General features: G+C 35.4%; 1 protein-coding gene across 1 annotated transcript in view; it reads right to left on the bottom strand.

Annotated features, from left to right (window-relative positions):
* The window catches only part of WDR17 (WD repeat domain 17), a 49,747-nt gene extending 35,846 nt beyond the window's left edge, over positions 1-13,901 (bottom strand). The window contains exons 1-3 of the mRNA XM_041427865.1: positions 9,782-13,901; positions 2,363-2,491; positions 1,200-1,383 (exon numbers count right to left, since the gene is read on the bottom strand). Coding sequence (XP_041283799.1) covers positions 1,200-1,383; positions 2,363-2,491; positions 9,782-9,892 — 424 coding nt within the window. The 5' untranslated portion in view covers positions 9,893-13,901. The remainder of the gene's footprint in view (positions 1-1,199; positions 1,384-2,362; positions 2,492-9,781) is intronic.
* Positions 13,902-15,715: the final 1,814 nt, after the last annotated feature.

Here is a 15,715-nt window from a genome sequence, read left to right as displayed (position 1 = left end):
TGTCTAACACCTAAGTGTAGGCAGTCCCATTTAAGAATTTTGATCTTAATGTCTCCAACCCTGTTAATCCTCATAACTTAATCATGTGTGCCTGAAGGAATAAATGACAGTAAGACAAATTCCTCAAGCTGAAAACTTAAAACTGTATTTAGACACTTTTATATGGCAGTGTAAAAGAGACTAAAAGAGAAATCAATAGAAGGTTTAAACATATTATCTTAATTTAGTTTCTAAAAATATTAAAATAGTAATAACATTTCTTCCTGTAGATTTTTTAACAATCCATATACTGAAAAATAAGTACCAGCATTTATATTTATGCATAAACTGATACAATATTTCTTTTGGAATAAATCAAATCACTGTGGAGTTTCTTTTGCATGATATGCAAGATATAAAAGATTTCCAGAGGTATTCCTAAATGCTCTGGAGAGAACAGAGTAGGGAGTCCCAAAATAGCTCATTAGATCCTGAGATTCTAACTGCTCTTGGGTCGCACTCACTTTCCAAAATGTAGGAGTCAAGGATACCTGATGAGATTGACTGTAAGAACAGAAATACAGGTACTGGTTTTACCTAAATCGCATAAATCAGAACTGGGCATGAAAATGTAACTGTAACATAGATGCTTAACTCCCTAGACTTGTAATACAATCTCCAGCAGTTTCAAGGCCTGAGATAAGATTCAGGCAGACAAGCATTAGGGTATTTAAACAAAAGCTGTTGTTCAAATTCACTGATGATTTATAGTTGAATCTGTTAAGGCTACCTTTTATTTGCTTTCACTTATCTAAAGTCATTGTGAAATTTATTATTTTAAAATTTAATTGTTTATCCTTTTATACAGTGATGAAAATAATGTTGGTTTGGGGATGTTTTTTTCTCCTCGGCTCAACAAGAAATCACTAGCAAAGTTAATTCTTGAACTGGTTAAGTTCTTTAGAGAAAAAGAATAATGTCTTTCTTTATCAAATACAAGATGGTTGAAGGCAATTTACTCAAATATACTATCATTATTTTCTAGAATGAATGACAACAAATCTGACAAGAATCTGTCAGATTGTGTTAGGCAATTATTAATCTGCTAGGCAATTGTTAAAACTCCAACCTACCAACTATAGAGTTTATACTGTATCAAGTATTTCTCATACCCATGGATAAAACTGTATGGATAAAACAGATCTCCATGTCAAAAATACCTTTTGTATTGTCCAGCTTGGCCACAACCTTCTGTTCATTCACATTCCATATGATCACTAAACTATCTGCACTGGCACTTGCAAACACGTCAGGGTTGTGGGGACACCAAGATATGGCTGTGATTGTCTTCTTGTGCTCAGACATAATTGCATGGAGCTTGAATTCATTGTATCGGTGATCCAGCTAAACAAATAGTAAAATTCATTTTAGAAATACATTTTTTGTTAACTTACTTTAAATACCTCTGAGTTGGAGAATACTTCATATAACAGTATTAGAATTATGGATTAATTTATAGTGTATTCAATTATTGCCAGTACCTCACATCTTAATAAAATAAATCCTCATACATTTGACTTGAAAAGAAGGGGTGCCCGATATCCGACTATGCAGAAAACAGTTTTATGTCTATCTTCCTGTCACTTATAAATTATTATATTTCATTTAGAAGTGTACTCAAACAATCCTAAAATGCTTTATTTATAGGCATGGTAACAATAATTTAGTAATCTCCAAGGGGGTAAACAGGAAAGAATATAAAAATTAGTTTGAAATCCTTCTAATTTTTAAAATAACTTAGTACAGTTAAAAATACATAAATATGCCCAAATATGACACAGTAAATTTTGTTCATTTTAATCCTACTACCTTTATAGCTCTTAAAGTATATCCTTTATTTCCTCACATATTTCTCAATCTGAAAATTCCATGTCACAGCATTTCTATTTGTTAGTTAGGTGTTGATATACAACAACTGAAAACTTCAGAAGACCACAGTGCTGAGGTGTTTGTGCTCCAAATGAAATAAAGGTGTGTCCCTGAATCCACAATTTGGAACCATTTTAATACACTGTGCTAAAGACTATTTTATACTACAGCTTTGAATGTAATTGTGGTATTACTTCATTTCTCCCTCAGAACACAGTCTTCTATCACTGAGCTTCATTCTTCTCACATGTTTGCTGCACTGTAAGCCTGTCTTCTAAAAATAATTCTTGACACACACAACTTCAAGGGTATCCTGAATGGAATATTGAGCTTTATATAGACATCTTGTCAGCAGCAACCATACTTGCAAAAGCATTGCAGAAACATTTGTTTAAAGGGTTCAAAGTGAGATCAACAACGTTACAGTGTAACTGATAAACAAGAATAATCTTACCTGATAAATATAAACAGCAAGGGTAGCACAGTAGGCAAATCTGTCCCCACTAGCGGCACATATATCCTTGTTCCATGGCTGACATCCAGCAGCTAAAAGTCCCACTTGTTTCACATGTGACATTTTTGCCTTTAAAACAGAAATTCATTAGACTCCAAGATGACAGAATATTAAAGAATAGAATAATACATTTTTGTTCCTATAAATAATTTATAAATGTCTACTTTAAAAAAATAACTCGCGTGAGATACAAATGAATGTATCCAAAATAAATACAAGTAGATGTTCAGAGGCTTCAGTGCCACAAAAGAAAGGGTGCCTAATACCATTCACCAGTTGGAAGAAAAGCAGGGGTGAGGGATCCCATCCATAAAAACTTGAATAGTTCTTGATTTGTACTAGCTGAAACTGTTCATCATGTCCGTTTTCTTCTGTGGTCTGGTTCAATACTTTCTCTATTACAGTTTGATGCCTCCTCTGCTCTCCCATTCATCTCCCACTGATAGCTAGACAAAATAAACCATATACCAATAGTTTTAAGTAAAACCGACATGTAGAAAGGTCTTCAAACCACTTGCATAGAACAACTCTTTGTCATATTATCCTCCTTATTATCATCCTTTCTGGAGAAGCTTTCTAAATTTTAATAATTACTGTTAAACAAAAAATATTGAAGTGAGCTGTGAAAAATCAAAAGCAAAGCTTAGGGTAACATTATAGTACAGCAAACTATGCTTTCTCTGTCCAAAACAAGTCTCACAGTACCAGCTGTGCTCAGAGTGAGAAAACTGACTTCAACATAAAAATGCAAGAAATGCTTTGCTGGGCCAGACCAATAATTTACCTAGCCCCCATTTCATTCAGGATAATGTCAACACACTACCTAGTACCAGAATGTCTCAGGGTCACATTTATGCTGTGGATAGATTAATGGACTGAGGGACATTAGGTGGAAAAATATTACATAGAATATGGAGGATGACATTTTTAGGTCAAAGAGCTAAGAGTATAATCCTGAAAGAGGAGGAGAGCTATGTTAAATTTACCAAGTGTTAGGTACCATTTCAAGTTCCACAACGGAAAGGGAATTAACAAGAAAGGAGACTTCAAAAGCAATCAAGCATTTTGAGGGAGCAACTGTTGATGAAGTACAAGGGTCTGCTACTCCATGCATTGCTGTGCAACAGTTTAGCACAGATGTTGCACAGCAAAGCATTGAGTAACCGACTGTTACTCAATGCTTTGCTGTAGATCAGTCTTGACCTACCTGATGTCAAATGTATAGAGGGGGAAATATTTTTCTAGATGATGGCAGTATTAAGGCACATACAGAACAAACTTTATACAGGTGTTGCAGTAGTGATCTACAGAACCCAAAGGAACCTATTGTTCAGTATCAACTAAAAACTGGTTGCCTAAATATTATCAAAATTTTATTTTAATGCATTTATATTAGGGATAAAAATACAGTTGAATGATTAATTCTATTTTTAATTTTTCTCCTCTGCTTGGTGTATTTGCTTGGGAGGTAAACAGTAATGAATAATTATAGGTAGCAAATTTCAGAAAATCATTTTTCTCTCACTTTGGAAAGTGTGAAAGTAAAAGAAAAAAAATGAGAGTGACTTATTTTGGGGTTTCTTTAGCAGAAAATCAGGATCAGTTGAATGTTTGAGACTGATCGTCTCAAAGATATCACTGACCCTAATTGAAGTGCTTAAACATTCTGAGTGAGTACCAAATGACTGAAGGAAATGAAATGCTCACATGTAACCTTTGAAAATTTTGGTAAAAGAGACTGCAACAGAAGAACAGAAACATACAGAAAATCAAGTTACAAGATATATCTTCGTTGCAGACTAGGGCTTTGGCTATTAGACTTCCTTTCTGTCTGTCAATAACATTTATTCTTCTGACTTCTGCAGCAAATTAGACATTTCAGAAAGGACATTTCTATAAATTGCATAATCTTGCAGCTTCTTTGCAATCCATCTCATGTTCTAAATGATATGAGTTCCCCAGAGAGAAATTTATCTAATTATTTAAATAATCACCATCATCAAGTGGGAAAAATAGCCTCCAAACTTCTAATTTTTCCATGTAGTGTTCTTTTCCTGTTCAGTAAAACCACAAATTCCAGCAGTCCCTTCTGTGCAATTAAAGTGTAAATCACATATGCAGAGAAATAATTTGATTTGGGGCATCCAGAACAGACTTCTTCTAGTTCCTATGAAAAAAATAACTGGCACCATTAGCAACCACTTTTACTGAGATTAATCTCAGATTTACTGAGATTACTGGGATCATCCCCCAGCTGATCCTCCAGCTCATTAGATTACTATTTTAGGAAAGCATAGAATACCTGGAACTAGAAATTTTGGGTTCTGCTCTTAATTCCAGGGAAAACAATGGTTAAAACTCTAGGTATATCAGCCAATTGATAAGGAAAGTTAAAAGAAAAGCCATGTTGAAGTAGGAGAGAATTAACTGTAAAATATTAGATTATCATAGGTTTAGTTTGCAGGTTTGCCACCTGAAAACCATCAGTATAAGATTGATAAAAAAATGACAATTATATAGAACCTAAGACTACATAAGGCTTTATTTCATAACAATAAAAGATTTTTTTCACTTTGTACAGATACTCTTTTTTACCTTCTCTTATGGAAGCTAAGAGTTCTTGATTTGATGAAGTTTAATCTGTAAGAAAATATTATTTAAGTCTTGTTTACTTTGCAGTTTAATCACATGTAAAATTAGTGGTAAAGCTAAGATCTCTTACAGATGCTAAAACAGAATTCCACAGATTTTTCTTTCAGAGTAACAACAGGTTTGTATTGTAGGATTCTGCAGTAATCTCTATAAAAATGCTGCTAATTGATGAAATTTTTCAATTTTAGATGAAAAATGTTGTTCTGTAACATAGCATTGTTTCACTAAGTCAAGAATTCATGCTTAATAAGTATTCTGAAACTTTGACTAGATTTTCTCTATTTAAATATATGTTAAAAAGTTACATATGTAAAATATTCTGAGCTTTGTTACAGAATTTGCATTTTATTTATTGTTTAAAATTTGTTATTATTTCCTGCTCTTTGTAATGATATACCATTTTACAAGAGGAAACATTTGCCTTGAAGTTCAAAATGACAGTATCTAGAAGAAGAAATGACAGTTGAGTGGAATAATGACTTGCCCTCTCATAGGTATCATGCCTTAAAGCAATTTCCTGCACATCTTTTCAAACATTATAGATTTCTGATAAGCATAATTAACAGAGTAAGCAGATATAAAAGAGAAAGATGTATTCATCAGAACAGCCTAAGTAAAATGACAAAAATGCAGAAATGCAGCATAACTGAAAATATGTATGATTTCACACATGGTGCATTTTTATACAATTGAGATTTTTTTATAATTTGTAAAAAAATATTTTATTTTGAAATAAGGGATGTACAAGTAATTATATTTGACTCTTAAGTATACAATGAAAAAAAACAAACCTGTGCATGTAAAAAACGTATACCACATTGGGAAAGCTAGCAGTGTGTGCTCACAGTTTCCAAGGAGATGGAGGAAAGAGGGAGGACAACAAAACCCTTTCTTTTCAACTGGCAGAAGTAGCAACATTCTAGGTCCTTCCTTGCTCCTTAATATAGAAAAAAACCCAACAACCAACCACATTAAAAAATTTGGTATATCATAAATATTATTTAAAAGTAACAACTGAATTGACTACATACATACCATGGCTTTATATCAATAACTTAAAAGACAAATGCCTAATAATCCCTACCTTAGCATAGGTATCAATTTTTGCAAAGCACTTTAGAATTTCCATGTTCATTCCAACACCTTGCTGGTCCCAAAAATTGAAAATATTGTTATCATTGTAGAATGAAATCACTTTACTTGACAGATGGAGGAACTAAACCTTGATGTTCACAAATAATGCAGTTACTACAGGATGCAGGAGAAAAGACTGAGTGCTGTGTCACACCACACACAAAACTGCAGTGCCAGTAGCCTGGCAACTGCAGCTCTTTAACAGGCACCATTTTAATTTTAATCTAACTCCTTTTTCTCTGCTTCAGCTGCTCATTGTATTTCATTGCTTGCTGTATTTCCCAACTGCACTATGATAACACTTGTAGAATAATAATAGCTCTTTAAACCCATCACTTAACACTTTCATTATCAATACAGTGCTTGCACGTTATCAGTAAATGTCTAACCATCAAGCACAAGCAACAGATGCTCACATGTGCTTTGATTATGGTCCATGTGGTGTATGACCTATCCAAATATGCAATATGGCATGCATACAAAAGTGGATGTAGAGTAGCCTTATGTTAATCAATATGCTTCTGCGTATACAAAGTGTAGATTCTTAACAGCTACAAGAGGTAAAGTGCTAGTGTACTCTGCTTCTATTCACTCTATTGTCCTTATTTTCTATCAGGTTTGTCACTTTTCTTATATGGAAAGCTTGCTGTCACTCCTGTATGTCTGACATATAAAACTGTTATATCTCATCCACACTACTGTCCCAAGGTATCAATATCTTTGTCAGCAAATCAATGAAAACATAATAATTAGTAAGATCTTTAGTGATATAATACATTATATCACATTATTTCTCCTTGAAAACATTGGTATTTACCCTTGGGAGGAAATCCGTTGGAGTTGAAAATTTCACCTGTAAACCACAGAGTTTCAAAATCATTACCCTATCCAGTGAGACCAGTTAGCAGCACCAGATAATGGACAATCATTTTATCTTGCTAAAAGCACAAAGGTCTTCAAACTTGTGAAGAAAGTTTGGCATGTCTGCAAGCCACAGCAGAAAATTACTTCTGACTGACAATGTCTGCCTCAACAGCACTGAGACACATGTAAAAACACAAGTGAAATTAGTACTGGTGTTCTTCCAGTGGAACTGGGAAACTCCAAGCACATTATGGTCATGTTAGGAAATTAATTTCTCATTAATTTTTCCTGACCCATCAAATAAGGGTAATTGGAAATACTCTGCTATATATAGAAATACTCTGGTATACAGCTTAAAAGCCAATAGGTAACTTACAAAATGAAAATTGACAAAACAAACAAAAGTTTTTCCTACTTTGGAATACTGCAAAGTGCTAACCAATTTGCAATCGTGAGATGGCTTACTAAACTGCAGTTACTACTGCAGGTCTCTGAATAGTCTGAGACACACACTACTCAAGCAACTGCTTCTGGGCAAAAGATGAACAAAGTCTGCCTATATTAGTAGTGACAGTAGTGACAGTCACAACATAGAACAATGTATAATAATTATGTAGGTTTACACATGTACTTCCCTACACAACTGAAGCCCTTCATACTTTCCAGGAGAATTCTACCAAGGCAGTCTACTGCTTGTTAAAGTGCCAGGCTGGCTGATGGCTTACCACTAAGCAGCATAGATAGTTTGCAAAAATTGGAAAAGTTTTTTTCTAGTTTTGTATACAATTCATGGCACACAGGTCATTTATAGCTTCCAGATAATCAGAAGGCCAGTCATAGTCAGGAAGAGGGTGCCTTGGACATGAATTCTTGTTTGAATTTCAACAAGATTCCTCAACAATACCAGAAGCTTTGGCTAGACTCTTGCAACCAGAATTTGCAGATAACATTTCCTTATCTATGACAACGTAGCAAGTGTTCAAAATGTGCATTCGCTTATCTAGACACTGACCAGGAAAAATAATACTGTGATTTAAAAGATTATTTGAAATGAACAAATGTTGTACTAGTGTTCACTGCCATTTTAAACCTCCACAATAAACTTGGACCCAAATCACTACCAGAACTGATTTAACCACAGGATCTCTGGCTTCAAAAAGCAAGAAGTTTTGGACCTTTCCTTAAAGTTGGAAACTTGAAATCACAGCCCAAAACTGTTTTTCAGAAACAAACACTCAAAATAAACCCAAAATGTATTAATCCAAGATAGATACCCTGCTTAGAAAACATAAGGCAATAACATTAGAAAAAAAGTAACCTAGTAAGTCTTACAAAGTAGTGCTTTTGACTGTCTTGACTATACTACTTGTACATTTAATTAAAATGCCCTTTACTGTGCCACCTTAACAAAATAATCTAAAGAGCCATACTAGCCATACAATTCTCCAGGCATGAAGAAATGCTGATATTTCTAACAATAAATCACCAGAAGTGTTGGACTACACACCTAATCAATATGAAACCATCTAGCAGTGATAACAAAGCCATTATCGGTGGAGTATTGCTTAGACATAGTTTGCAGATAATGTGTGCAATACACAGAGATATGCATACAACCATGTCTGATCACAGTATGAAGCATCTAAGAGTCTGCATAAGATTCTGTTCTCATCTTCCAATCCAGAGCTACAACAATCACCAGAAGATTGCTTTCCTTCTGGCAAATTGCCAAGACTGCTCTGATTTCAGATAAAGTTACTTCTTGACACTTCTCACATCTGAATCCCTGATGACAGCTATTAAAATGTAATTCTGCATCTGAAGCATCCATATCATGAGTGACATGTAAAATGAGAAAAGTGGAACAGTATTAATATCTGCCAGTTTTTTTATACTTATGAGCATATAGCTGGCATTGTCAAGTAATACACAATAATACAACGAAAGCAGATGCTTTCACTAGCATCTCCTGCATTCTAACTAATTAGCTGACCATATACTCTGAAAACAAGAAAAAGAAATCACAGAAATATAAGGTACCATAAAAGAGTTTAATACAGTGAAAGAAATGTGACTTATATTCATTTCCCACCATAAATCTATGAAAGCAGCTGTAGACATGCAGTTAATAAATGCTAAAAATAAATCCAAGTTATCCTGCAAATGTTGCCATAGTAACAACTCCTCCTCAGAAAAATGTTAATAAAAACATAAAGCTATGCAAGATACAACTTGGAAATGACCCTAGGTGAATTTAATCTCTCCCAAACATTTTTGGCTTACCCTATTACTACTATAACTATTTTATTTTACTCTATGCATGGTATATTAATTCCTTCTAATACAACAAAATGAAATTGTTGCTTTCCATCTCATTGCATATTAAAAAATTACTACTTGTTAAATTATGCAACCTAAAAAATGTAAGTAGGTGGTTGTCACACTTCCAGTACCTTTTATCCAGCTAGCAATGTTAATTTTCAATATGCTTCATTTCAATATGCTTCACTATGCTTCACTTATATCCAAAACTCATTTTGGATATGCTTTATTTATGATTCAAGACCTCACTAAAACTACTAAAAATCTCTTCCTATACCACTATTGAAATACTACTTTTGATATTATCAATATAATAATAAAGAGCACCTTAAAGAAGAAAAATATAAAGATAATAAAAGAGAAAATATTACTTTAAGCAATTCTTACTCTTTGTTGTCCTTCGTACCAATCATCTTCGTCAAACCAGTGGGAAATATAAGTCATCCAAGCCATGAAAGAAGGCACAGTTGAAATAAAAAATACAGAACCTGAACACATATAAGTACAATAAATCCTGTGCTAAAATTTACTCAACAGTACAACAAGCTACTCAAAGATCAGATCTGAAGTCTGTGGTATGATTTGAGATTAATAAGTTTTAAATTCATAAATATGTAATTTGAAATACATTTAACAGCAGTTTAAATGTTCTACCTATTGGATTTTCTAATAGAAAACAGAATTCAATACTAAAGCAATTATTAGATTATGTATTCCAGTATTTAAAATTTAAGCAGGTTAGTGCTTCAAGATTGATTTTGCTGTGCTTCTGAGCTCCGAAAATGAGGTGCTGTTTGAGTCATTCTTATCTGTCTCCTAAAAAAGTACTTTCATTTTTTAAAAATGTACTATCTACAAAATGTAGTTCAGTACACAAAAGCATGTACTGAAATGTAAAATATCTTCAGAATCATGGGGAATGATTTGTTTTGGTTATGTAGGGAGTGGTTTCAATTGGCACAGTAGGAGGGGCCAAAATTATCACAAATACCAAGCATCGGTTTAATTTTTTTTTTTTTAAAAGGAAAAAAAATCTGCAACTCCATTGTTCACAGCCAGCAGAGCCTAAATGGCTCAGCTGCAGCCACCAGCGTAGGCTGAAAACTAAAAAGCCTAATTTAACAAATTCATTGGAATGGATCAGCTTCTTTTCTCTTCCTTAGAAGAGTTCCACATATCTGATAGCTCTTATTCCTTCCACAGGTAGTGTCCTTTTCTGATATGCTTCCAAGTTTCACATTAGGTTTCACCGTGCATTATGCCAGTGAAAATGAAAGGTAAAAAGGAATAAAAGCTGTACTACCACATTTCCGTACTGCAGCAATACACTTCTTCAGCTGTGCTGTTTAGGAGATATTATCATAGAAATCTTCCTGACTGCATGGCTACAGCAACTATCAAATCCTCAACAGAGATTGTGCTGACCTAAAAAAAAACCAGTTTCATAAGAAACCTAGGATCCAGACAACCTCTGCCTTTCTATACTGACTTAACAAGCTGTTCCCCACAGTCTGTAATATAATAAATGTATAAACTAAACAGGGACATCTATTGTTTAATCAAGAAATAGACAAAGCAAAGTAGGAAAAGTAGCTGAAAGTACCAGCTACTAATTCATCGACATTACTTACTGTTTCCACAGAGCAATTCTGTGTCATTACCTGTCCTACCCCAGAATGTGTATAGGCAGGTGACATTCTCCAGGGGAATAAAGAAAAACAGCAATAATTTTGGTTCACAACCTCTAACTCAGAAATTCTGACAGTCAAGGAGGAAAAAAGAAAACAAACAAAAAATACAAACTGCACACGCAAAACCATAAATATTTAAGTCAAGACACCCAGTAACAGGAAGTAGCATTCCAAGATTATCAGATTTTTTGTAGTTATACAGTCATTCATGTAAATAGATACAGACATAAGAATATACAGAAGAACTTCCTGCAATGCCGCTGAAATTTTTCAAATTACTTGCCCTTTGAGATTTCAGCTCAAATATTAACTATGCAAACTGCAGAGAATTGCATGGTCTCATAAACTGTATGAGAAACACAGCACCAATTCAGTCACCTCGAATGACACTGCCAAAGAATTCCCTGACCATAACCACGGTCTATGAGCAATCAAGAAAAACACTACTGATGTACTGCCTCTGCGAACAAAATTTTACAAATTGTTAAAACATATTCATATTATTACTGCCTGTTACACATGAAAATCATGGTTTCAAGTAAATTAATACTTGCCCATTAAGGAAAGGCTTTACTTTCGGGGTGTTGTGGCTTTTTTATAAGGGCACATAGTATCACTGAGAATCTTGATCAAAGAATTACAAGTAGTACAATAGTATCAAACTTGTTTCTCTTTTATGCCTGTAGCTGTTCCACCATCTATGAAAACTTGTTTCTTTTTTATGCCTGTGTATTGGTTTTGCACCCTCTGGTTTTTGGTAGTTAGAGTGCCACAGAGGCAGCTTCTGTGAGAAGATGCTGGAAGCTTCCAGCATTGCTGGCAGAGCCAATCCCTGATGCTCTGAAGATGGACATGCTGCTGGCCAAAGCTGGGTCAATGAGAGGGGCTGGTAACACCTCTCTGATAACATATTTAAGAAGGAAATCAAAACAAAGTGCACAGGTTTTTTCTAGTCAGACAAGAGGAGGAGGAGGTGAGAACATGTAAGGGAAACAACGGAGACACTTAGGTTGGTGGAGAAGGAGGGGAGGAGATGCTCCAGGTGGCAGAGCCGAGATTCCTCTGCGGGCCATGGTGAGATCATGGTGGAACAGCCGTGCCCCTGCAGCCCTTGGGGATCCACGGGGGATGCAGAGTTCCTCCCGCAGCCCGTGGGGGAGGTGCTCACGCTGGAGAAGGTGGATGCCTGGAGGAGGCTGTGATCCAGTGGGAGACCTGGTGGATAGAGGGGGTCCCTGCTTCCAGGCTGGAGCAGCCTGTCCTTGGAGGACTGCACTCAGTGGAAGAGTGACATGCACCACAGCAGCTTTAGGAAGACTGTGTGTCTGTGGGATGGACTTATGTTGCAGGAATTTTGGGAGAACTCCTGCTCGTGAGAGTGGACCCACTCTGGAAAGGTTCATGGAGAACTGTCTCCCATGGGAGGGACCCCATGGTGTAGCAGGGGACTCCTCTCCTGTGCAGGGGAAGAAAACCTGCAGTGGCAAACTGACCAAACCACCGTGCCCTGTCGCCCTGCACTGTTGGTGGGAAGAAGGGAGGGCCTGGGGAAAGAAAGGATGTCTTTAAGAGCTTATTTTACTTGTCATTATCCTTCTCTGATTTAGTTAGCAATAAATTCACTTGGTACCTTTAAGTTGAGCCTGCTTTGCTCTTGGAATTTTTTTTCTCTCAATCCTTATCTCAGCTGATGAACCCTTCATTAATTTTTCTCCCCTCTGCTCAGCAGCGGCAGGGGAGGGTGAGCAAGGGGCTTTTGTGGGTGCCTGAAATTTGGCCAGTGTCAAACCACAACAACGTGTAGCTGCTCCACCATCTATGTGATCTGAGTTTCCTAGTCTCAATACCAACCTGTCAGAACAATGAGTCTCTCAAGACAGACAAACACTGTGACTCACATTTAGTTTCAGCATCATCAGGGAAGCATGGGCTAAAATGGATATGGATACTGCATTATCCTTTCAATAAACTGGTAAATATCGTCGACTGAAAAATACAGATGTAATTAAAATCTCAGGATAGCAGATGGGAAGTTAAACCACTTAAAAATATCTGTTACAATTACCTGTGAATAAATTAAGAAGTTTGGTGTTAAATTATACATGAAAAAATAAAGACAAGAAAGACTGCAAATGCATCATGAGGCAATTATATGTTTTTTTGCTTACTTCATCATTCATCTCCAAGTGCTGGGAAAAGTATTATACTATAGTGTGCTGGTTTTGGCTAGGGAGAGTTAATTTTCTTCCCAGTGGCTGGTATGGGGATGTGTTTTGGGATTGTGCTGAACAGAACTGACAACACAGAGATTATAATTAATATAGATTACATGGAGCCAAGGCATTTTCTGAGGGTGCATGTGAAGCTGTAAGGAAATTCAGGCTGGGACACTTGACCCCGATTGACCCAAGGGATATTCCAGACCATACTACACCATGTCAAGTACATAAAGCAAGGGGATGAAGGAGCAGGGGGAGACATTCAGAGTGATGGTGTTTGTGTCCCCAAGTAAGCACTGATGGCGCCCTTCTCTCCTGGAGATGGTGGAGCACCTACCTGCCCATGTGAAGCAGTGAAAGGATTCCTTGTTTAGCTTTGTTTGTGTGCTTGTTTTTTTATTTCCCTATTAAACTGTAATTATCTCAACCAACAAGTTCTTTGGCTTTTACTCTGCAGATTCTCTCCCCAGTCCTGCTGGTGGGGAATGAGAGAGTAGCCGAGTGGGGCTTGGCTGTTGTTGAGGTTAAACCATAACATACAGGTATAACATAACGTATGTGTAGGATGAATAAAACTATGTGTACTAAATATTATAATAAAATATTAAAAACCTCAAAGTGTTCCTTAAATTGTTGTAATTAATAATATTATTAAATGTTACTTAGTATGCTCTTAACCTAAAGTCCAGTTGGTATGTCCAGTTAAGTGTTCTTTGATCTCAATTTAAACGCAACAAAATGTACAATAATAGATCAGACCAAAAGAGACATCTTCAAGGCATATATAGTCTTATATATAATATACTGCCCAATACATTTGTTTACAACATCCTATTAATTTGATGTAGAAACAATTGTTTAATTCTTGAGCTGACACAAGAAAATGGCATGAAACTGTGTCAGGAAATGTTCAGTTTAACATTATGAAAAGGTTCTTCACTGAGGGGGTGGTCAGTCACTGGGACAGATTCCTCCTGAAGATTTCATTACACCAAACCATTCTGATTTCACTCAGCATCTGGACAGTGCTCTTAGTCATGTGGTTTAGCAAGGAGCAGGACGTTGGACTCAATGATTCTTACGGAACCCTTCAAACTTGAGATATACTATGATTCTATGATCAAACTTGTGCTGCAGACATTTCACAATCCTCCCTTTGGAACTAGATACCCTCATTTTAGCTAATTTCAGATTGACTAGGCCTAAATACAAAAAACCTAAAACAGTTAGAAGAAAAAAAAGGAAGGGATGTTGAAAATAATAATGCTTTAGCATATGAACATTACAATGTGTTGTTAAAAATTCAGCACTACAATGGTCAATAATTACAAGAAACCAAATAAAACCAACAACACCCCCCTACCAAAAAAAAAAAAAAAAATCACCATAAAACCCAAAGAAACAAACAAAAAAACCCCCCCAGTGGTTATCTTCTCTTTGTATTTAATATGAAAGTTGATCTTCTGGACATTCCAGTGCAGATATCTGTTTATTACGAAAGCAAGGTACTTACTACCTTGCCCTTTACAAAAGGCATGGCCTTAAGAATCTGGAAGAATATGCTGGAGAGCATAGTGGCTTCAATCTCTACACACTAAAAAAAACCCTGTACCTAAATACAACATACATGTATAATTTACCTAGAAAACAAAGGATAAAAGATTACTTCTGAAAATAAAGTCCTATATTGCATCGGAATGAGCAAACTGATGCTACTCTCCCATGTTATCTGACAATATCAGAAGTCAGCAATGCACTTTAGTTATGAATACAGATTTTCAGAAATTTATGAGAGGTAAGAAACCTCTACCTTGGTCTTCCAATTTTACTGCCAAATTTGCTGTTAATTAATAATTTGAAGTTGATATACTGTACCAATCATGTACAACCAACCATGAACTTTTTTTTCAAATACATCTTTAGCCACTGTTTCTGCTTAACTATTATATACAGATATATTTAGGTAGAGGAAGGGGGTACAAAAAGGGGTACATCATCTGGGGAGAATAAGGGGATACAAAATCAGAACTATTACAAAGTATTACAAAGCATAAAAGCACACTGCAACATCTAGACATTTTTCTGTTTAACTTCTTTAAAAAGTCATGTTTGATATACTCTTGCTATAAATCAGTAGCATTATGTATGTTTCAAAATTAAGAATTATTTAAAATTAATCCAATTTTTATCTCAGAATTTATTTTTGCTGTACTCAATTCTGTGAGAAAACATCCTGCCAATCCATGTAGACATAATTTCATAATATGCCCCATCATCATTCTAAAAGTTATCTGTCTTAACTACTGAATTACTAAAAATTAACATGCTGTGACTTTGCATCGACGACACAAAACTCATTATAATAATATCTTCAGAACAAAAATGCACAACAAGCCAAGAACAAAATACTT

Source organism: Onychostruthus taczanowskii, unplaced genomic scaffold (assembly GCF_017590055.1).
Source record: "Onychostruthus taczanowskii isolate IOZ18803 unplaced genomic scaffold, ASM1759005v1 scaffold12, whole genome shotgun sequence".
Taxonomy (NCBI): Eukaryota; Metazoa; Chordata; class Aves; order Passeriformes; family Passeridae; genus Onychostruthus; species Onychostruthus taczanowskii.
Note: the sequence above shows the minus strand (reverse complement) of the source record. Positions and strands in the feature narration are given on the sequence as shown.